A 25,109-nucleotide genomic window follows, 5' to 3' on the forward strand; every position below is an offset into this window, starting at 1 on the left:
TGTGGTGGTTCATGAGGGTATGAACCCGCGTCAGTATGTTTCTATCATTCTCCAAAGTGAGATAAATAAGGGATATATTCTAACTTATAGTTGATCATTTCCTTATACAAATAAAGATCAGTCCATTCCTCCATATACTACAGCTGTAAGTTTCTTAATACAACTATTTGGAAGTCTGGCGTCAGTACAACTTACATTTTCCGTATAGCTAGAATTTCAATTAATCCAGGAAAATCCTCTAATTGTAACCTCAAAAGTATAAACTGTGATACAATTTTACTAGTTAGTTGGTATCTGTGTGTCTAAATGAATAGAGGGGACAGTTTTCATTGGATGAAAACATTTATCCATGATGCATCTCTTAACAACTACAAAACAAAAGGAACTGTTGGATTAATAAGACAATTGTTTATTGACATCGTCATTTAATGCATTGGTATCTGTTTTCTGTGACTTTCTTAAGTCACATCAATAAATATCAACCACTTTCTGATTGAGAAAAAAAACATAGTTGTAATATATCAAAAAGAAATAGCAGTTAATAGGAATAACTGGATAAATTCTAGTACTTCTCTGAATTTTTTTTTTCATTCAATAGGATTAAGAATTTAACATTAACTTAGGAAAGCAGAAACACAAGTGGGCTTCAACGCCTAAATGACCTCTACACAAGGGGTCAATGTCAGTGACCTCTACCAAGAGGTCAATGCTCTATCCAAGTGGTCAGAGCAGTGTATTTTACAATATAAATTTTTAAATGCACAACCAATATTAACTTTGAACCAAAATACTGACACAAAAAACTACTACTCTTCCATAAAGTCCTATTATGTCAAACTTTGGGTTGATTCTTACACACTTACTCATTGGCTTACTTCTTTCTGTAGTGGTTATTCTACTTTTTATTTATCTATGGTAATGCAAGTTATGCAATAAGCAAGGTATACCTGTTGTTTCAGTGAATTTGTTTTTATTAAAAAAAATTGCCTCAACAAAAATCAAACAGGAATCAACATTCCTGCGTTTTACCAATTATGTGTATGAGATATATGCAGTTAAAGCCATTTTTATCATGCTTAGCAGCACCAAAACTTTCTTCCAAACAAACAAGCAAATGTGTGGGACCCTGTCAATTCATATGTACATCATTGAATTTCTTTATAGTTCATCATTTTATAAAATTAATATTTCCTGGTGGGGGAGGATTCTTAAATTCTATCATCACAGAGAAAAAAATGACACATCCATTTCTCTTATTTTCAAGTTAAAAAAAAATCACAAACTTGAAAACTTGGAGGATAGACATGTGTTGACATCTGGAGTACTCTCAGACAACTCTCACACCAATATATAAGACAGTGAGCATCACTGGGCTAATCACACTAGTCTCTGATCTGTACTGGGCATCACAAATCAATGCACATAACACAAAAAAAAAGAATTCTCACACATAAAAAAAATTCTGTTGTGATAACTATGATTAAAATACAAAACTAGGTCAACAATGCTCTGTTCAGTCAGAAAGTCTATAAACACTGTAAGTTTTAATGTACTGACTAACACTAATGCACTGATGAAGATCTAGGAATACTTTGAGGCAAGCACTTTATTGATGACGATTCTGTGGGCACGATATCCAAGGTGCCCCAGTGTATGGGTGGCAACATCTGATTCCCGTGTGGCTCTGGGAGCTGTCAGCTGAACACACAGACCAGTGTCAATAAATAAACGTTCTTTATACAACTTCACAACATAGTAAATACTTCCTCAGAAATTCTCAATCATCAAAAAAAAAATTTTTCTTCTCTCGGTGCAAGATCCGGAAAGTAGAAGGAAAGAAAGCAGGGATCTTAGAATTAAAATCACAAAAAGATTGGAGTCCCCTGGGGCCATGTGATGACAGCTGATGGCAACGTTTTGATCTGCCAAGGCATTGGGCGATTTGATCACCTCATATAGACAATAAAGGCAATGATTCCCACTATGCCTCACTAAGCCAGATAACTGTATGTATCCTTCTGCCCCTCTACTCGCTCCAAATACTCCTTCTCTATCAAAATGTCTATGCACTTCTGAAATTCAAAAGAAAAAGCAACTTGTTAAAAGAATTTTTTTTTATATAAACACTAAGCATGTCAATTTCTGGTGTAAAAAGAAGCATGGATTAAGAAGGGTGTCAAAATAGAATTGCACACCCCCGTTTTCAGGTTGTATTTTCTGCTGTACCGCTATAGTCAGCTGCTTTTGGAAAAAATATCAAATGACACTGATGTGTTCAAAGTTAAAGATATTTTAGCGCACAACTTAAAGGGGCATGGTCACAATTTTGGTCAAAAGTTTTTTTTTTACGATTTTAATGTTACAATGCTTCAGTACGGCATTTTTAATAGGCAACCGAAATTTGAGTGTCATTTGTTGAGTTATAAGCGAGTTACAGAGTTTACAATTCTTCGCTATGTAAACAAAGCGTTTGTTTACATTTTGAATGTTGACGTGAAAATTCCAGTTTTAGACCTCAAATAAATGTGTTAATCGTTAGAAACTGTTTATTTATGTTTAAATAAATAAGAAGATAGACAAACCAGCTTGAAAAAGATTTTTTGCTGGTATATTGAACCTATGTAAACAAAAACAGGGCATGAGCCTAGTTTACATGACGAAGAATTGTGAGCCCTGTATCTTGCTTAAAACTCATTGACTGGCACCCAAATTTCATTTGATCATTAGAAATGCATTCCTAAAGCATTGTAAATAATAAAAGCAGAAAATAAAATTTGACCAAAATCATGACCATGCCCCTTTAAAGATAGGAGGAATATATTCAGGTTACTGAGAAAACATGTCACAGAATTGCTTGTCATAATATTGTAGAATCTTAAATTATGTTATCAATAAATAATCAAAGAGATCATCAGAAATGAGATAAGCCTTTCAGACAGAAGTCCAGATTTTCATATGATCCCTTATTTGCCGAGGTTAATCCTGAATTCTGATTCTCACCTTTATGACAGGGACTCTGGGTTTGAATCTGGAGGAGAGTTGATTCAAGACTTCTGCTAACAGCTGCTGGTGTTTTAAGACTTTCCTCATCTTCATGATGCGAACTATTGCAGCCTGTAATGAACGACATTCTTATATATAACTATCTCCATTCACTGTTAAAAATATTCACACAGGTAAACAGCGATTGTTCACAAAGAGCTCCCTGGTAAATAATTATGATACAACAATCTTATTCATTGTTACACATAAACATTTACAAAGGCAAATAAGCACATTAAACAGTGTATTCCCCGTTTTATCACAATCTGTCCTACTAGACCTTTGGGATCCTTGCTGCAAACCCAACCCAACTACACGACTAGTTTACTAATTTATCAATGAATAACAACACTTTGCTTTCAATCTGCATCAATATTAAATACAACAGCCATTTATTTTGTGGTATATTTGTGAGATCATATACTGAGCGTTCTGTATGCTTGGCTGGGTGTGGTATATTTGTGAGATACAAAGTGCTCTGTGTGCGTGGCTGGGTACCTGTATTAGAAGCTTTCGGTCCTCCTCTATATGTTTGTGTGTTGTCTCTTGTTCTGTTTTAACTTCTGTTTTTAGAGGCACATTGATGTTCACACGTAGTTTTTTGCTGTAAACAAAATGGCACATATCAGAAAATTCTGTATTTGTCTCTATTACAAAAGATATAAATAATATACAAAATTCTTATAATATTTACCACAAAGCAGCAGTTTCTCTCCCTTTCATCAATATATTAAATCAAATATCTTGTATCAAATATATCTGAAGTCCAATTCCCATTTCTTCAATTCCTTATCAAGACAATTTTGTGCCCCGTTAAGATAATTCATTTTTCATCAAAACAATGATTGTCTAAACAAAGGAAGTAAAATTGAATTTTCACTTTTCTGAACTAAATGTCCATCTTACTTTTTGTAACCAAAGAACAACTCCAGTGAGGAGGAAGGACGAAGGTCATTCTCATCGTCATCACAAACAAGGAGCTTGACCTTCAGTAAAATCTGTAACACTTGCAGCAAAGTCTCCTACAAAATAATGCATAACATGTCAAACAGATTTATGTAACTTGTGTACACCTATAAGTGATGAAGTACCTATGTCAATTAAATGACAGAAGATACGTACAGACTTGAGCTGGGTACTCTCTTCTAACTGTTGCATTGTCAGTCTTTTCACAGTATTAAATTGCAGTAACACAGCCATTTGATATGTTGATGCCTGCAAAAATTCAAAATTCAAAATCAATAAATTCATTTCAATAGCAGGAAAACTTCTCAACTTTGTTGGGAGTATGGTCTTTAAGCTTGATCTCCTTTGATACTTAAAGATGCGTTGTGTCAAGTTTTGGTTATAATTTGCAAAAACTTTTTGATGTAGAGAAGATAATGAAAATACATATCATTAAAATTGAATGATAAAGACAGATGCTGGAGGAATTTTTATTTAAAAAGTTTATGTAAGCGATTAGCTCGATGAGTTAACACAGAATGTGTTCAACCAACAACCAGTCTGCTGACCTGCAATGTGTAGCGGTTCTTGAAGCAGTGGGTGACCACTTCACCCTTGGAATGATGATATAACCAGTTCAGTTTACGACCACTGTGTCTGTTGTTATAGAAACAAGTAAACCTCTGGAAACTTCTCTCGAGCTAAAAACAAAAAGAAAATCCCTTTGACTTACAAGTGTGAAACAATATTTTTATCCATATTTCATTTTTTCCAAATATCCTTATTTTAAGAGGTATTTACATCCAAAATATTTGTTTTCCTCGAGTATAAATAACCTTTTAAATCTTAACCTGTCACTGTAAAAATACTTTCTAAATGTAGTAGTCTTGTGACATGCTCACCTCTTGGGGTAAAGTGAAAGTACAATCAGCTGATTGTTGGAACGGCCAGGACCCAGAGCTTAAAACCTGTATACTGAAGTCAACTGAAACAACAAACAAAAACTTCATCAGTCAGCTCACATCAAAAGGGGGGTAATTCAGGGAGATTCCTGCAGGAGAATACAACTCCATCACAATACAAATGCTTTTAAGTTTGAACAGGTGACTAATAAGAAAGAATGTTGTTTACATTGTCTCTGTTCCTCTGAATTGTGGATACTACATAATGAATACCATGAAATTGATTCTATTTCATGGATACTATCATGTGGATACTGCATCAAGGGTACAGTAATGTAGTTACTGTATTGAGGCCATGTAATAATGATAGTATTTCATGGATACTGTAACACAGATAATTTATCATGAATCCTATAATGTAGATACTCACTGTCTAGTGGCTCCTCAGAAGTCTTCTTCAGGTGATCCCTGAACTGGTCATTCAGTTCTTTGCTGACGCTGACGTCTTGGAACATTCTCTGTAGTTTGGATGTGTACTCAAAGCCACAGGCTTGCTGTTGTCAAAGGGAAGAAACTAATTAATGACAATCTCCTTTAAAACTCTAAGTAAGATATTAACATGGGGCAGGTCACGACTTACTTTGAGTTTTGAGATCATGCTGGCCTCAGCATCATCGCTGGCCGACATGTGTTGCACTAACCGCTTGGCCAGCATCTTACTGTAAAACTTCTGGAATACATCCTTGTCCTCAATGTACTTGAACACAATCATCTGAAAAAATATCACTCTATTCTTCATTTCAGAGAGTAATCAAGTTTATTGAATATAACGATAATAGCAAGGTTTAGAATCTTAGCAATCATTACTGGTATGTGAAAGAGCAATTGGAGTCCAAGATGAATATGAGCAACATCTAAATGTAGAGATGATGCGTGGTAGAAATTTTATAAGGAGATATTAGCTATAATAGCATAGATTGAGAGTATAAGATGTAATACTGCTCAGTGAGTACAGAGAGAACAGCGTCTACTGACCACTTGATTCAGAGTGTCCTCCAATTCTGCTTCCTCTGGATTCTTAGAACTGTAGTAAAATAACACCAAAATCATTGATAAACTGTTATCTTTCAGTGAAAAAAGACCCTTTGGATATAATGAGACACATCAGGATTCTCAAAGACAACTAATCAAGCTGACGATGGAACTTACCTCTTCTTGAGCAACAGATCACAGTAGCGGGCCAGAAGCTCAGGAGATTTGCTGGACGAGTTGGCCATTCTAGTCACCGAGTTATTGTTGATGAATCTCCCACAAGCCTGTGCAACAATTAATAGCCATTAATTAGTTAAACTACAAACATGTGGACATATATTATGAGGAAGTTGACAGAGGTTAGCTTGTTCTCACCTTATCTAGAGCTGCCACAAAGCCGGCATCATTACTGAAGGCAGTCATCACTAGGGCATGGTACTTCTTGTGTACATCTAGAATGGTCTGTACGTACATTTTGGGGTCCTGATAAAAGAAGTATTTCATTGATGATTTAATGAGATACATACCTGAAAATACTTGTTTAATTATGTGCAGTTGGCATATTTGTTTAGTTTATATCCTTGATACACAAATATCATAAATCATCTGGTAATTTATCTTTTCAAAAGCTTACTACATATCTATCAGACATTTTGATGATTTTGAAATCATTTTAAGAATAAAATCCCCATACTTTGCACTATCTGCCATGTGCTTGTCTAAACTTTAAATAATAATACTTGAATATATCCATAGAAGCAATAGCTTGGTTGCTTACATTGAGGGCAGAGTCTCCACACTTGTCGATGGCGGCTATACCCTGGTTGTAGATGTGGGTCTCCAGGAGAGTCTTTAGCTGACCCAGCCCGTCCTGGATCCGGGACACAAGCTGATACATCCTCCCCAGGTCTACACAGTTCACAGAAATAAATCAAAGGCTCGATAGGCATCAAAGGGATATATATCCCACAGGTATACACAGAACATATTTACTCAAAAATTCAGTAAAATTATCACAGTGGCCTGAGAGAAGATGAAAAATATTTTAAGTATTAAAAAAAAAGGTATGCATGACATTTAGTTATGTTTTTTAATTAGTTCTCTGTCAAAAAGGCTAAATTTAATACACAGTCAAATGCACTAAGTTAAAGTAAATGATGTCAAAAGGGGGCAATGTTGTAGTAGTAAATTTTATTGTGACCAAGACTAAAAGCAATCATCCAACAATTATAACAAACGGCTAAAATAAATGAACATAATATATAATATTAAACTGATTCTATGAAGTAGATTGAAGACTGTTAAAGACTTATATCTATATTGATATATTGACAACAAAGGGTTCATCATGGGTTTGTTTAAATAATTATGAATTTAACAATTTTTTACCTTCATTTTTGTCATCATCCAGCAGATGCTGAAATTCAAAGTGGAAGACCTCCAGGTGCTTTTCAATCATCACTTTTTCACACTTTTTGGCCAACACATCCTGGGTACTTTCATGTAGGTACAGCTGGACTCGCTTTTGCTCTTCCATCAAACGAGCTTCCTCCTACAAACATTGGAAAAATCACTGATTATCAGTACTATAAAAGAAATGTTGCAATAAATGTTAAAGTTGAGCATAGTCTTAGTGGTTTTATTTATTTTATTTTTGTGAATTATGTTCTTTTTACAAATGAATTTTACATGTAAATTCAAGACAAATTGCAATTTTAAAATGATTAAAATTTCAACTTGAAGTTCCAAACTGCTACATGATGCAGGGGCCTGATCTACACGAATCAAATGTAGAGCAATTTTAAGTGCGATCATTGTAAGTGTATCAGGATGAATCTTTACATGACAATAAATCCCTAGATAATGGTACCTTCTTCATGTACTCCGTGACAGGGTTCTGTCTCAGGAACTCAGTGCTCTCCCTTGTATAGTAACGCTCTGTGTCCTCTAAAAATGGCGTCTCAAAGTGCTCCTTGTACACCCCTAGGGTGGGGCCCTTACTGGTGGGGTCATCCTCATTCAACCCAAGCTCAACTAAAAATAGGACAAGCATGTTCATCAATGTACATGTGATTTCTATGCATTCTTTTTGAAAAAATAAAAGAAACAGAATAGCTAATTTAAATAAATAGATTGTAAATGTAAAATGGATACTCCAGAGTATTCAGACAGTTTCTCCTTAAAATAACTGGAGCTAGTTAACACTAGTTCCCTACTTTATTATATTTTTAAATTAGACAAAATTTCAAAGTTTCAATTTAGTAACCTAACATGTAAATAAAAAGCATAAAACAGTCTTTTTAAAACATTATACATGTAATTGTGTAAAATCAAATTTCTAAAACAATCCCCTCTCTGAATTGAATGACGAATGATCACAAAATGAACACTGGGAAAACACTTCTTAAGGAATGCACTGAATAGAAGTAAAATAAGTATATCACGAGAAATTTGATTAAAGACACAAAACAAAATAATTTGGAAAACATAGCTACTATTTTGTTGATAAAGTTTATTCTAAGACAATACACATGCACAACATTAATCCAGATTGTTGTAACCACAACAGAATGTCTAGTTGTCATCCTATTTATTGATTCCAACCTTTCATGTTCATTTTTTTAAAGAAAAACTCAAAATCTGAATGGATAGGATGAAATATTTAACACCTCCCCCCCCCGAAAAAAAAAAACACACACACACGAAAAACTAAACAAACAAACATATAAGACACAACGATTTACAAACTAATAAAATTTGTATTTATAGCATTCACAGATATCAAATGGAGGTTTAGAGACCAATCACACATTTGGACCTACCGTAGCAGTTGATCACCCCACTGACCAGTCTGGTGTTGATTGTCTCCCCATTTCTCTCCTTCTCTATCAGCTTAAGAACAGCATTAGTCACTTGTTTGTTCAATGGCCGGAATAAATGTTCTCTCCATGTAATCAATGCCAGCTGTCAAGTTGTAAAACAACAGTTTAAATCTTTCATCCAATTCTTTATAGTATAACAACTAAATGATTCTTGACTGCTCTGATGTTCTTGACTTGAATACTACAGAAGCATAGTAAACATACCACACTATCTTTCAGTTTCTTTATATGCATTTAATTACTGCAATGATATAATCTTGAATTTTTCATGGAAAAAAATAAGATTTTCAGTGCAGTCTAAAAATTTACATTAAAATACAATTTCATCTTGACACTTATAACAGTAGGAACTTGGAAATACTAGTAAATAAAATGTAAAGACTAATTTTAAAAACAACTTGGGCTAATTAACGGAAAATTTGATTTGTAGATACAGCTTTTAGTGTCAAATTTTGGGATAAAAATTCAAAACAATGTACAATGTATGTATTGCTGTTAAAGCTCTACTGAACAAATCTCTTACAGAGTAAATTTCATATATGCCCTTGGTTCCCTCGTCACACTCTCGCCGCACCCAGTGCCGATTCAGGTATGCACACACCCCGTTGAGCACGCGACTAGAAAACTGGTAATCCTCCCACTGCTTGGTGTAGAAAGACAACACCTGCTCATCCAGCAGATCCTGTCCATCCTGTTACAGAGGAAAAACAATATTAGATGATAACAACCCTCAAATCTTCCACCAATCCATTAAAATACCTTACATGCAGATGGTTGGATGAAGCAGTATCATAGCCTTAATCTCAATAAAAACACTGTATTTTGGGGAAAGGGGAATTTCATAATTTAAATACAATAAACTGGGTGGAAAATCCCAGGTAAAATTCTGAACTTCACATGCAAGGTATGTTTTTTTCTCTTTGCCAATTTTCTCACTTATTTAATATTCATCTTAAACTTATGCACCTGAAGAATTATGGCCGAGCTGTATTGTAAAAATTACTCACCGCCAGAAGATTCACTAAGTATTGCTTCAAGAATTCCTTCAGGCGTTTGTACAGCTCTAGACCCACAAACTGGGCACCACCTGTGGGCTGGTTTGGGCCGCGTCGATTAGTGGGCATCCTGGACTGCCTCTGTCCACTTGGACTGGACTGATGGACACTGGTGCAGTAATTATACACATGTCTAATTAAGTTAAGGACAACTTTAAACCAAAAAAAAAATGAAAAAAAAATTGTTACAACAACCATTGTTTTAGACTCGTCACAAAACTACATGTAGCTACACACTCAGGGCTGACAGCTAGTATAAGTTGCCAGCCCTGTTCAGATTTAACCAGCCCAGAGAAAACATTGGCATTTCTTTACTTTTTTTATTTTAAGTAAATCATTCAAATCTGTTATCATCCACCTTTCTGTTTGGTAGCCCTATATTATTCAGCAGCATGTCTGGGGACTCTACCTTCCCATGCTTACTTGTCTAGCATAGTCAATGTGAATTAATCACTTGTCTTGACTGTTGACAGTTGTTAAATGACCATACAAGGAAAGTGATAGTGAAACTAGGATAAATTAAAACTTCTTAAAACTCTGATCCCGATATTATATACACTTTGCTAAAAAAAAATAACCATGTCCAGTCGGGCCCTTGTACAAACAAAATTGTTTGCCCGTGTCAAAAGTTATGGGTCCCGGGTGGTCGGGCGGACGGTTTTTTCAAACACTGAAACAACATACTTTATCAAACATGAAATACAGTCTACAGCTATCATTGCATACTTCTAATCTGATCTTCACATATTGACAATGTGTTCACACTCTGATTTAGACCCCAAAAAGATCCGAGAAATGAGAACCTAGAATGTAACATGGAATTTTTATACTATCACAAAATCCGTCTCATAAATAGTTAAGAGTTAGTAATTTTGGTTTGTTTTTGTTTTTTTACATCTATTTATAAAAAAAATAGTAATTTAAAGTTGTTACAACAATCTGTAAAATTCCAATGTAAAATTTTAGAAAACTTATCATGTGTCATGTTTTGCTGTGGATACCTTCTAGAGATTTGTTAAGTTGCTCCTCTTTTTCTCATCGGTCATTAGAAAACCTTACCTAGCAGTTCGTATTCTTTGAATCATGATACCAACAAATGGGTAAGAATATGTGTAAAAAAAATATTTTATGAGAAAACCACAGGCACCTGATGTTTTTAACTTTTCTTTTAATGAAAAAAAAAATCCTTGTTAATCTCTAACATTTTGGATGAATCAATGTATCAATATTTCATAGATTGATAATCAATGAAATACTGCACACTTGAATATAAAATATTTGGATGTTCGTTTTATAAAGCTTCCATCTTAAATTATCAATTCTATAAGTACTGTACCAATTAGGTCAAATGTACATATGATAAACAAACTCAAAAATTCATGGTGAAAATGCTAAATGATATTAATGACCACTATTGTCATTTTTAAAGGTGAATTTGATTTTAGTTGACTTATTCTTATCAAAACTAAAATAATGCTTTTTTAGTAAAAATTCCATCACCCTATTGATCACAGATTTGGCTGAAAAATTGTCACTCCAACTGTGATTTGAATCAATCAGTTGATTTTACAGGAAAAATACATGATCGAGATAACCTATTTGTTAATTTTTTTATGAACAAACATACTTCAGATAATTTATATGATAATTTTTTTATGCCTAATTTAAACCAATATTCAGCCAAAAACTGTGTGAAACAAGATCGCTATTTGGAAGTTCATTCTACATTTACTACAAAGTTAACACTCCTTCACAGGACACAAGTGCCTACTGAGACATCGTTTAAGGATACGTGTAAAGTTCCATGTATCTAGTTTTCGGCATGCTCTGCCTACTGTAGACATTTTTTATTCCTTCTTTCAAATCATCCCAGATTTGGTCGAGACCAATTTGTTTCAGCCCGTGTGGATTTGAGGGTCTACCACCAGACATGGCAAAAGCTGTCTTGTGAAATCACAACAGGATCTGATGATCTTCCAAACACAATCTTACTTCTTTCCAAAAGTCCAATTTGGATTACAAATAAAAAAAATGAAAATCAGGTTTGCTGTTCCATCACAATATGACCGGTGGTGGAAAAGCCTGTAAAATAAAATAGTCTATGTGTTAAAATACAAGATCATAACCAAAACATTTAATGGATTCTGTGCATTTTCAATGAATGACTTGACAGTTTACTAAATTATTCTTTTGTTTGGAATAAAGTTTACCTTCTGCATGCTTCTATGTAAACTTTCTGTTATCTTACAGCAAGACTTGCTAAATTTTTATCAAAGATCTTCCAAATAAGGTAACAATTATTTACACAATTCTGAGATCATGACGAATTTTAGACATCACGGATGGGTTTTGTTCACCGTGACCAAGATGGCGACCATCACAAAGATTTCTCAATAATAACAAGGTCCGACATCTAAATCTGTCTAGGATTTTAAGAAAATCTACAAAATATGTATCCATCAACAATTCAATAACATCAGACTCACCATCATTAAAATAAAAGAACATTATCTGATGTACTTTAAAAAACCCAGATTGTTCCATTGGCTGACATTATCGTCTAATTATATTTTCCTAGTTTACAACGTTGTCGAAAGAGGGCGCTATCTATTAAATAAAATTATTAACTTGTACTTAGATACGTCGGTAATGATATCTCGTAATAACGCGTATTTCTATTTAACACATTTTTGATGTTAGATTTACCCGCAAATCACATGTACTCATAAATTCAGTGACCGAAATTTATTCGACAAGAGGCCCTTCACCACAAAAGGTGATATTAAAACAAACATACAAGTAACTCATTCTCATGCGAGGATCACAAATTGTTTCAGTGAGCATGGGGGTTAGTGTGTGTGTGTGTGTGTGGGGGGGGGGGGTGCCTGAAGCTTGACCGTTTTCATTCAATTCAAAAAATGAATTATACAGCATTTCATTCATTCTAAATTATACATATATATTTCTTTTGCGGGAACCAGTCGATGTATTTAATTTTGAATTAAACAATGCATGTACTGCTCTTTTTATTTGGTGTTTCATGCGGGTTGATTATTGGAACAGTGTAGAAAAATATTGTGGATCATGTGATTTTAATATGAATTCTAATTTTTTTTACAAATCTAATCAAAACCTTCAAAAAATGGATAAAAGCGGAGCTTTTCAATAAGAAGAAACAATTTACATCCAAAATCAAAAACTGATCGCCTCTCATATTGCCAATTCTAGTCAATATCTCTAGATTTCCTGAAATTTAACCTACGTACGTCGTTGCGCCTCTAGGCATGCACTTGTTAGGGCATAAATTTGGCTCTTTAGTAGGCATCTTCAAGCATTCGCCTCCACTCATTTGGACACATGACTTCCATTTCCATCAATTTACAACAAAGGGGGGACATTTTGTAAAATCATGTTTAATTTAGAATATAAGAAAAAATGCTTGCCAAAAAAAACCACTTATATTAAAAGATCAATGTATAACTTCACAAAACATTATAAAAATACACAAATATTTAATCTACAAAATTATAACAAGTATATTTGTAAAATATAGCATACAAAATCGTTGACTTGTTTTTTTTTTAACCAGTAACCTTGATGATAAATGTAAAAGAAATGTATAGCGATACGGGTAAAAATACAGACTGGTGTATACATGTATATACATGTACCTTTCATGAAAATGTTTCGATACCATTTTTAAATTGAACACAATAAACAAAATACAGACATTTTAAACGGAAATTTATTTTTCAAACAATTTTCCGTTGTTCGGTAGGAGAGCGTTGACATTGTGCTTTTATGATTTCTGATAAAAGTAAGCTTTGTAGGTATACGTTATAAGATATTAAATATAAAACAGAAGTAAAAGTGTACGCCTTTGAAATTTTACACACAGAATAATGCTCTCCTCAGGATTGTTTTCTTAATTTTGAATGCATCTATTATACCAATCTACATTTGTGATACTCCAAATATATAGCAACATTTTGGTGCATTTACATATTTTGAGTTGACCCCCATTAATTTGCACTAGTCTTATAAGGAAGAAAATGATAATACTAATCACATATTACAATTTGAAGTAAATCGCTAAAGTAGTATTGTTCAAATCTGCTTTGAAGTGCGGAAAATAACAATTTTCTATGTATTCCTATAGTAAATGAATCTGTATTTTGAAATGGCCCCTTAAAAGCCCAGGCATCATACTCTGCATCAATTTCTAATACACTTTAATGTAACATTCAATTAAACAATAAAATGCTTTATTTGGGGATTCATTCGGGATATGAAGGTAGCGACATTGCAGAAAAAATACATAACCCGCGTTAGCGGGTTATGTAATTTTTTTCTGCAATGATCGCTACCTTCATAACCCGCATGAATCATCGAAGAAAGCATTTTATATCTATATTAACACCTTTCTTTTAACTTATTAATAAATTGATTATAAAAGTTAGTAAAATTCACTAAATTACTGTTAATGTACATAATTACGTTAGCTAAAAGAAACAGCGAAATCGTCTCCTGTGAGACATTGAGTCTGATATCATCATGATTAATTTGTGCAGTCCGTGATTTTTCTTAGGTTGCTGGTGGCTTCGACCAAAACATAAAACAGGGCGTGTCCATTTTATTCCTGTCAGTATCTTGTCAGTTTCAGCCGTTGTAGATTTCGACCAATCGATAAACGGGGCGTGTAGATTTCAGTCTGGCTGTTTCTATAGAGCTATGAATTAACTATATGTTTTCGTAAGAAACAGAAAAAATAATACTTAGTAGATGTAAATATTTGTATATAACCGTTCGAATAGTTTGATGTATACAAGACCATATGCAAGAGATGGTAAACTATTCTAGTTTTTACCCCTAGATTAAAAAGTCAGCACGCTCCACGAGTCGATCAACAATGACATCAGAACCACCAGGGACGATACATGTGGTTGTATCTAGAGCAATACCAAACTCCCCATTTGCTTCTAAAGCAATCCTATTATACATTCATTCGGGATGAAGATCGATTCTTCGGTATCTCAGTAACAGCGGAAGTTTGTTTTGAAATCTTTTCCAAGTTTATTGTTAACACCCCTTACTATGACTGGGAACTCGTAAACCATTTCTTCAAAAACGAGTACCATTTCTTTCATTAGCAACAACAAACTTCACACCATCAGGATCTTGTAAAGATTTATCTAGGATCTTGTCAAAAGTTTCTCTGGACACAATTGTTCGCTCTATCCTGGTTTTTATCTTCAATTCAACATGGTATTCCCTCAAACGTTAAACTCCACATGTATAACTTCAAACAATATGTTTCCTTTTGGCTCTGTCGATTTATAAAGTTTGTTGGATCTCAGTGTCATGCGTTCCCATATTACTGACAGTTTATTCTTATTTACATGTTTATTTGTATAACTCAAACCTTGTTAAATTGTCTCCTCATCTATTTCTTCTCTTTCTGTTTTAACCCTGTATACTCTTAAGTTTAAAAGGCGCTATAAGTTAAATGACACTAGGCCTCTGGTATCATTCATCTCCACTTTGAACCTCTTCCTCCTGTACCTTATTCGACACAATAGTTCTAGAGAACTTTCTCTTGGTCGATATTTCTCTCTTTCACAATGGTACATGTACCTTGAGTTTTAAGAGCGTTATCTACTCCCTGGTCATATGGCAAATTGAAACGTACAAGGTTCTCATATTTTTATGGATACTGATGTATCCTTCACCCGCGCATAGGATTTCGCAGTACCTTTAGCTTCTATTTTTTATGCTTGATTCCAGTGTCTAACTACAAACACTTGCTCAATCGTGGTTTAGTTCTCTTTCAGAATTCATTTTCCCCAAATCTATCAGAAGCCTATTTTTCTGATTTTTAAGTATCCTGGCCAGACTGCATGTTGAAATTCCTCAGATTGTCTATGTCTATAGATCTAAAGAGGACTTTATAGCATTTTTTTTCTCCCATTGGATTTTGGTGGGGTTTGAGATGGGATGAAAAATCCCACCAATATCCCATGGGATTTCGTAATTTGAGAGACACTTATAAGAAAACTAGAGCAATGTGTACATTCATGCTGACATGATAGGATCAGAGTAAAATGTCCCACCAAAATATATAAACAAAAGTAAGTTATGTCTAACGGAAAGGGTAGCTAAAAGTCCTGACTGTGTCATGTCCGGACTTAAATGTCGCACTGTTATTGACCTTTAAGGTATTGCAATTTTTCGAATTAATAATTATACCCTCGGTACAAATCTTCGATAGGCTGTCCAAAATTGTGCCTTTACTCACTAGGTGGTCTATTCCGTATTTAACATCTGCGATATACATTTGTTTGTGTTTCAGACTGTCCAATTGTTTTTAATTCCTTTTTTCTTGAATTCGCTCATGTTCTCTCTGTGATGAAAATTGAAATTCCATATGAGTAGCTCTCTCGGCTTGTTCTGGCAAAGTTCTCGCGGAACACATATTCAGAAATTTCATGCTGAAATAAACCTGGTCAGCTAAAAATGTTCTTGCTAGATATACTCGTTGGTTCATGGCTGGCATTAGTCATCATTGGGCTGTCCCTTGTCAGCGCATTAGACATGAAAATTGAGCCCCGATTCCCGAGGACTAATTTCTTCTGTAAGGGTCAATGTATCCATATTGGCAAAACAATTCAAGTGTGTGCAGAGATACACTCAGAAACTATCAAAGGTATGAATATGAAATTTTTAGGATAGGTAGATTATAGTTTGAAGTTGTGTTCACCATATACCGGTAGTTGTTTCACGCCCGTTGCGCCATTCCTTGGAGATCGCTATTGCATGAAATCTGTATGTTTTTACTGTTTAATATTTTGTGAACACATATACATGTACATATGTATAACAAAAAGCGGAAGAGAAATAAAGGTAACTTCCTACGAAATCAAGAAATAGGGACTGACCCATTAAACGAGGAGTCAAAGGACTCGTAGACTATTACAAATCACTTAAAAACCATCAAGATTTTGGTATAAATTATAGAAGCAATGCTGTTGATTGTAACAATAACTACCTGAAAAAATAATTGTCACGCCCATTTATTAAGTAATTTGTAGTCCATCCATACCTATCATATTTCATATCTTATTGATTGCAAGTTTGATCACTAAAATCTTAGTGTGATTTTAAGGGGTTTATTAAATAATTAAAGATTCACCTATGAAATTTTGAAAAAAAAATATTAACAAATTTATCATATGTGGAGGTTAACACTGAAGTCTATGGGAAAAATGCATTTTTAAATATTTTTTTTTAGTACAAGTGATTTTCTATTGTTTCTCTTGGTAAAAAGTTGCAAAAGTTTTACCTTTTTTCAAATATGTTAAAATAATTCATAATTTACAATACATATTTTCAAATAATGATTAAAAAAAAATCCCAAAGTACAGACAACTCTTTAAAAAGTTTTAAGTGCAAAAAGTTCATTTGATTGACTATATACATACTCCCAAGTTTGGTTTATATCAGCCTCATAACTTTAAAATATATATGCGATGTAGTATAAATCAATCATAATTTTTAGATTTGCTTTAGTTATGGATGGACTACCTTAAAAAACCTAAACTTTATTTATTTTATAGCGATTGTTATAGAAGTTCTACAATTAACTTATATTCTCTCGATGGCACGGATGTTAGCGCGAAGGGGTCGTAGTATCTATAGGGCCAAAGTCCTGAAACGCAATATTTCTAGTGACGAAGACGTATTTTGTTAAGCATTGTAGAATAGACAAATGTTTGTATTGATGATTCTAATCGATTCCACTAACCATAACATCATAACTGTCCCAATTAAGGACTAAAAAGGGTTGGCCCTCAAAATATTCAATCACTTGTACCTCAAAAATAAATATTCAATATCTCTCTGCGTCCTTTAATTTGGTGTTTTTAAAGGACAGCAAATAGAATGATTAGTACCATACTACTTTTTACAAGTATATGTAGGTGTATAACATTTGCATAGAAATGAAATTAAAAAGTATGAAACCTACCTTATGGTCGATACAACGACCTTGTTTGCAAATACAATCTTACACTGGGTGGCAGGCTGATTGAAGTTTTTCATGCTTTTGTTAGATCATAATCAATCACCAAATTGTCTTCGAACTTTTCTGTTTTCCGGATTACGACAAAGTGCACACGGTGGGTATGACCGGTCAGCAGAGGATGCTCACACCTCTATGACACCTGATCCTACCTCTATCTTTTAAGAGGTCCGTGTTTGCTATGCTCCTGTTTTGTTTTTCACCTTTGGACTTTTGATTTTAACACTGTTCTTTACCAACACCGCTCATTCTTAACCGTTTACACTACTCGTTATTTCTTTGTATAAGGATAGGATAAAATTGTCACATCTTGATTGCATTCCTTTTACTATTGGTAATGTATACGCAATAATGAATTGCGCATAATACTTGCATATCAGTGTATGCTATTGTATTTATCTTGATATCTATACAAAATAAAAATATAACTAAAAGACGTTAACAAATATAAATGTGATTTTTTTGTGTTACAATGTGTTAGTAAGAATTTTGTGCTTATCAATAATTTGTTTCTTGATATAATAAGAATTAAAATAGCTAAAAAGAGGAATATGGACTTCTAGGTATATGATTTTTTGAAAATGTATTCCTTTTCCCGACGTGAATAACCTTTACCCAAGTATTTAAATTGTGCTGTACTTCTTCTTTAATTCTCCATCCACGTAGTTTGACGTAAAGATTCATCCTTAGCAAGGAGATCTAATTGTTTACAGCTTTACTCACTTGAGCCATAATTTCTCTCACGGACACTGAAAGTAGATTCAAGAATAATATAGGGAGGAAACACTGGAAAATGCAATTAAGAATTGTCACTTTTTTATTTGTTTTAGTGCTTTCTTCACTGCGCATGTTTTTGAAAATTGTGAACACTGTTTTCCCTTTTATGGGCATAAAAATTTATATCCTACACCCCGCTAGGTCATATGTATAAATAAGCTCGATGTGTTTTAAGTCATTTAATTTAACCATGATGTCGTACATCATACTCGGGTTCCTGTGTGTGATCCCATCAACCTGTTTGTCTATTCTTACTGATGGGGAAACTCAGAATGGCACGCTACCAGATGAATCAGTGGACACAAAGACCGATGTTTTCAGACAATTGTTAAACCAGGAGACTCTGATTCGAATGTCACTGGTGAAGAATGTCCATAGTCTCATGAAAGATATGGTCGAGATGAAAGAAAGCATGTCAACAAGCAACAAACGACTCCATGATGCGGAAAAAGAAATCTCAAGCTTGAAAAATGAGGTACAGTTACTGAAAACCGAGAACCAGAAATTGAAAGAAGAAGCTGTGAAATTCCAAGACGAGTTTAAGTCTACTGACAGCAAGTTTGATGAAATTAAAGAAAATTTTACAAAGGTTTCACAAAGCCAAACTCAATATGAAAGGCATATGAATGAGATATTTGAAGAATTCGAGAAAAATACATCGACGATTCTAAATGACATCAAGATAGAGGTTCGTTATCTTTCTGTAACGTTACTGGACTTGAATAAACATACCATGGAACTGAACATGTCGATTCCAGAGCTGATAGAAAGTAGATTTACCGATTTTACCGCCAACGTAAATAGATCTGTCGGTGATATAAACCACAAGTTGCTCAGTTCAAAGGATTATCAAGAACAACTGGTGTACAACTTGTCTGCATTAGGAAATGACCAATCTAGTTTAATGAAAATAATATCAGGTACTGCTAGATTTTTAAAATATAATTTATTTAAAATTGTAAGTCAAGTATAAGCCATCACATGACGAAATATAATGGTGTGAATTAATTTGTATCTGTATCTCTTTTTAAGATAATCTGAACAACACTATAAACTCCATCAAAGCGGATGTTGAGCAATCGCAGAAGTCCCAGTTGAAATTATCGGCTGCTGTGTCGTCACTTGAGGTTTTCAGAATGAACATGTCCCTGATGAACAACTGTGGTATGTTTACAAATTATTTAAGAGTTGAGCGATGAGCACGAATTGACAAAATGAGAACTATGATGTAAGTTGATTTTTTAATGCATTGACCATGTTCGTCGCGCAGAAATTATATAAGCGAGGTTTAACTGGATGCAGTGGGGAAAAGGTCAGCTTGTACATGTAGCTTGTGCATGTACCAGAGTGCATCTCTTATAACAGCTTACCATAATAAGAATTTACCGTCGACGAATAAGAACTTGCAGGCTTTTGGCATGGTGAGATGTCTTGGTATCTTTTAGAATGTAAGTTTAGAATAAGAATATATCGTATGCATTTGTAATGTTGTAAATTTGAATCTAACATGTTGTAAATTTTGTATTTACTGCCATCCGGTAAATTCAAAATTTACAACATGTTGTATTTTTACAATTTATTTCTTAGTTTATTGGAATATCTCCAATTTACAGTACATGTATCCAAATATGGTAAAAAATGGTAAAATCAAGATATACTAGTATTTACTTGTTACAAAATAATAAATACATGTACCTGTATTACAATATCTATTTTGAATCAAGATTGTAAATAGAATCAAAATATCTGTGCAAAAAAAGATTTTTTGTCCACAAATATCTGTTAGACGTTCTATATAAAAGCAATGAAAATTGCAAGTTTCACTTTAACTGCATTTTATTTATTCTTAAACAACATTAGTTAAAGGATTGTTTGTGGTTTTCAAGAACGTGCATCTATATTACTCTTAATATTTGTTTATGCGACCATCTCGACTTTTTCCGATAGCTACTGGTCTGTAGCTCCCTGTCTGAAAAAAATCAAATGGACGACCTAGGAGTTATAGTATGTGCCTCTTATAGTGAGCTGAAATCTGCATTTTACGGGGCACAAAAAGTGAGCTAGGTTTGGAATTATTAACCTTATTTCCGAACACATTTCATACAAATATTTAATTTCCAAAACATTTTATGATATTTTACTATAGATCTTGCCTCTGATATTCTATTTAACACCATCACCGGCCCCGTTAAGTGAAATGGTGCAGTTTGTTTACATAAAATATTGGTGAATCACGATCTTGAAGTGAATTTAACATGTATGTTATAGTATGTGTCTACATGAATGAACAATGGCAATATGCATTGTGCTTTTTGGTTAACAATCATTCAATGAATTGATACTCAACTAAATTTATTTTAAACTGAGGAATATAGAAACTGGTATTTATTCACTACGTTTAAAGTTAGTTTTATTGTTCTTTCACTTAATTATTTACGTTAAAGTTATCTCTTAACTTGAACTTAATTTCTAATAGTGAATGATTAGTTTTAAACGTTATTCATAACCACGTTATACTTGGTATTACAAACTATTTACTATAATCTATATAAAATTGTAAAATCTGATCTTGTTACAGCTTTGAAAACAAGTGTAGGCTTCACAGTCGGGGTGACGGGATCGGCAAGTACCTGGGCAGGAAACATCTTGGTGTTCCCTCACGTTGTCACTAATGATGGAAACGGATACAATCCGAGCACGGGGAAATTCACCGCCCCCACGGACGGGACATACGTCTTCTTTGTTACTGTTAATGTGTACGGTGGCAATTTTATTTATCTAGATATTGTTCTTAATGGTTCGAGGAAAGTCAGAACAATGTCCCACAACACTGCTGAATACATGACGGGAACAAATATGGCGGTACTCAAGTTGTACACAGGAAACTCTATCTGGGTCAGTCGGTACCGTGGTACAGGTTATTACTCCGATTCTGTACCCATTACGACCTTCTCTGGTTTTCTTCTGTGATAAAACTGAGCTTTGCTAACCGCTTTTAAGCTTTTCGATTCGAAATACAAAATTTGAGATTCGAGGTTCAAAACTCAACATTTTTATGTTACCTACTTTATTTTCATAATAGATATCATCCGTGGATGATCTTTTAAAAGTAACGATGTCCCTACGCTCAGAGAGCTCTATGTTCCTTGTTCAGTCGAGTGCGCGGACGAGGTCGTAAGGTCGTATTGTGACAGGCAGTTCGACGGGACCAGTTCTATAGTGTAGAACAATCTTCCCCAAAATCTTAGATAATAGAGGCATTTTATTCGTTTTCAAATAATTTTGAAAACTTATCCTTTTATCCAGGCCTATCCAGACTATACTTAACTATTTACGCATTTTAAACTTTATTTTATTGAGTTCAGAGACAGCACATCATTGATTTTTACATGTAAAGATAATTAGTGTTATATATGTATGAAGTATGAAGTGTATTTAGGTATATTTTTTATGTTCATAGCTCTTTTGTCCATAACTTTTATATCTACAGCGCTGTAGGGTAATCTAATAAAATATAAATTACATATGGCGCTTTATAAATTTTGTACAATGAAAATAACGATGTAACATTTTGTCCGACCTCGAGATCGCGAAATCTTGAAATGTCTATTAACTGTAGGCTTAATTCCCTTTCTTTACGTTTTAGTGGTGGAATAAATTTTAAAGAAATTTAAATCGCTGCATCATGATTCAATTTTTAGACGGGGTCACGTGACCCCGTCTATTGGTTTACTGTCAGCCGAAGTCTCAAACCGGAAAACACGCGTAGAACACATGAATTGAGTCTACGCGTAAGAAAATAGTGCAGAAAGTTTTCATGCATTTCAATAAATTTGTATTATAAAAACACGGATTGAATCTTTTTAAGTCTTCTGTGTATAAACAAAATTCTATTTGGAAAATAAACAAATAGTTTTATTGATCAAAATATTCTTGCTCGGGTTCAAATGTGGAATGAGTTACGTAACTGAATGCACAGCGCCGTTGACGATTCAGTGGGTGTACGAGCTCATTAATCAATAGAAAATGTTGATGGTGGAATCAAAATTAAAGTTCCCAAACGCAATGTGCCATTTTTGAAAAGTTGTGAATTTTATTTTGACAATCTTTCACCTTAATACTACCAAACTTCATGCGCAAGCCGAAGTTAAAATCGGGACGGGTTATACACAGATGTTTTACAAATTAAATCGGTGTTTCATTGGCTTCCAGTCTACTTGCGGTATGACTGCTGTTCGTCTCTAAAGGAATTTTGTACAAAGAAAATAAAACCAAGTCTGAATTTGCCTTCTCGTTCGTTGGCTCTTTAGTTGATTAAACTGAATTTAAATTTTAAACAATGCATTGTAAGCAAAATCTATAATAGATTATACATTTTGGAAGACTTATACGTCATATAATATATACAATCTTATCGATTGAAGAACCAAGTTAAATGTTAATGTTCATGTTTTCCGGCTCAGTTGGAATCAGGCTTAGGGTGAATTACATTATAGAATAATGCATTACATTACCATTACTTCATGAATTAGAGCATTAAATTACCATTACTTAATTTTCTTGAAGTAATGCATTACATTACCATTACATGAGTAAAGTAATGCATTACCATTACTTTGTGAAAAGTCAATAAGTTTTAAAAAAGTAATTTAAAAACTAAATAAAAAGTTTTTGTAAATATTTCATACATAAAACATGCTTAGAATATTTACAGGTTCATGTTCATGTTCACTATCAGGTTCAAATTTAATGACTGATACAAAATTGCTGTTGCACTTGTAGTTCTCAAAGTAAGGTTGGTCCCGTAACATTTACACGCTAATGGCAGAGTTGAAAATCTCTGTTATTTATGTCTCTGATTTTCGGAGTATGATTTTAAATGAAAGGAACGGTTGTATCGTAATTCGTGTAGGTGATGCACGAGTTTACACAAAAAAGTAGTAAGTGGCGATCGGATTTATTTTTACCTATTAATTTTGCATGAATCGCAAATGAAGAAAATCGTGTCAGATAACCCGGTCATAAAAATCAAAATGGCGACCGTGACAAATCTTTTTATTGTCAAAGTTCTTGGAATCTTATTTTAAAAATATTTCTAACGTCAGGTGCCTGTGTTTGTTATCGGTATACAAACAATATAAACGGTGTATATATATATATATATATATATATATATATATATATATATATATATATATATATATATATATATATATATATATATATGATTGCGCCCATGAGAAAAGGGTGCTTATGACATTTTTTGCACATTTTTAGATTTTTACATAATTGAATTAAACCCATCTTAAAGTTCTCAAATCTAAAATTTTATGACTATACACTTATTCTACGTAGAGTTTTTTTTTTTACAGTGATGCTTTTTCAATAAGAAAATCATGACGTCGTGTTTCACATACGCAACGTCAACAATCATTACTGTGAATTAGTCGTTTAATAAACGTAAAATACAGCACTTTGTTATCAGTATCTTTTCACATTGCTGCATATAGTTGTATGCTTGCATATATCTTATTCATTTATTTCAGAAACAAAGGTACTGTCAGCGCAGTTGTCTGCCAGTGAAAAGTGATTATTCCAAAAAAAAAAAAAGGCGGTTGTTTAGTTTCAGTTTATTTGAGGATTTTAAAGAGAAACTAGTTAGTGGCGTATTGTATGTGAACACATTTCATTTACATAAACACTGTCTTTTCCATATAAACAATCAATAGCTTAAATATATTAGTAGCTTTTCTTCTTAAACAACATGAATTATGCAATTTTCGTGACATTATTCAATATGTCATATTTTAGTAATGAACTTTGAAAACAATATCAGAAGTAACAATTTTGTTTAATCATGATCCATTGTACAACTTATTGATGCAATTATAGTAGCAGCACTGAACTATTCTTTTGAAGTTTTCACCACGGTAACTAGACTTTAACCTGCATACTCACAGATAAACACAATAAGAAAAAAGTAGTTAATTCTACCACTGCCGGGATCATACCCTTTACACCACACCACCCTTCCTGTTCAAAAGATTTTTTCCATTCGACTTTATGCAAAATTTATGGAAAAGAGCACCCCTTTCCTGGATCGGATGATAATCACCCCCATCCAATATTGATAAATATCACATAATTTAAAAAGGTATTTTTTTAATTGTATGTTGGATATTTTTACTTTCCTAGACACATTTTTTTCGAACTACATGTACTGTGATTGTTTTTCTACAATTGTTAAGCCCCCCCCCCCCCCCCCCCCCCCCCCACCGCCTTTGCTTACTCACATTTCGCGCGTGCCCACACCTGAAAAATAACATCCAGACACTTTTCATCTGTGTGTGACTATTCCACAGCAAATATGTAGGTTTACTATTATAGAGAAAACATG

The 25,109-nt window shown here is 33.6% G+C and overlaps 2 protein-coding genes across 3 annotated transcripts; one reads left to right on the forward strand and one right to left on the reverse strand.

Moving 5' to 3' along the window:
* Window positions 1–393: 393 nt before the first annotated feature.
* LOC128188174 (cullin-1-like) lies at window positions 394–12,464 on the reverse strand. 2 transcript variants are annotated; one of them, XM_052859077.1, is made up of 20 exons: window positions 12,345–12,464; window positions 11,651–11,940; window positions 9,811–9,991; window positions 9,327–9,494; window positions 8,744–8,885; window positions 7,792–7,955; window positions 7,311–7,473; window positions 6,700–6,830; window positions 6,297–6,404; window positions 6,099–6,205; window positions 5,925–5,973; window positions 5,530–5,661; window positions 5,320–5,443; window positions 4,890–4,972; window positions 4,557–4,688; window positions 4,165–4,257; window positions 3,949–4,064; window positions 3,541–3,646; window positions 3,001–3,114; window positions 394–2,072 (listed from the first exon to the last, which is right to left on the reverse strand). In XM_052859077.1, exons 2-20 carry the CDS (start codon window positions 11,788–11,790, stop codon window positions 1,992–1,994), a joined length of 2,334 nt encoding a protein of 777 aa, XP_052715037.1. In that variant the 5' UTR covers window positions 11,791–11,940; window positions 12,345–12,464; the 3' UTR covers window positions 394–1,991. The 2 variants fall into 2 exon arrangements, with proteins under 2 accessions (XP_052715037.1, XP_052715029.1); XM_052859069.1 differs by lacking the exon at window positions 12,345–12,464 and adding an exon at window positions 12,069–12,230.
* A 6,438-nt stretch (window positions 12,465–18,902) lies between these two features.
* LOC128163057 (uncharacterized) lies at window positions 18,903–21,721 on the forward strand. Its single transcript, XM_052826520.1, has 3 exons — window positions 18,903–19,632; window positions 19,745–19,876; window positions 21,291–21,721. Exons 1-3 carry the CDS (start codon window positions 18,903–18,905, stop codon window positions 21,680–21,682), a joined length of 1,254 nt encoding a protein of 417 aa, XP_052682480.1. The 3' UTR covers window positions 21,683–21,721.
* The last annotated feature ends 3,388 nt before the right edge of the window (window positions 21,722–25,109 follow it).

The sequence above is a fragment of the Crassostrea angulata genome, chromosome 1, assembly GCF_025612915.1.
Source record: "Crassostrea angulata isolate pt1a10 chromosome 1, ASM2561291v2, whole genome shotgun sequence".
NCBI lineage: Eukaryota > Metazoa > Mollusca > Bivalvia > Ostreida > Ostreidae > Magallana > Magallana angulata.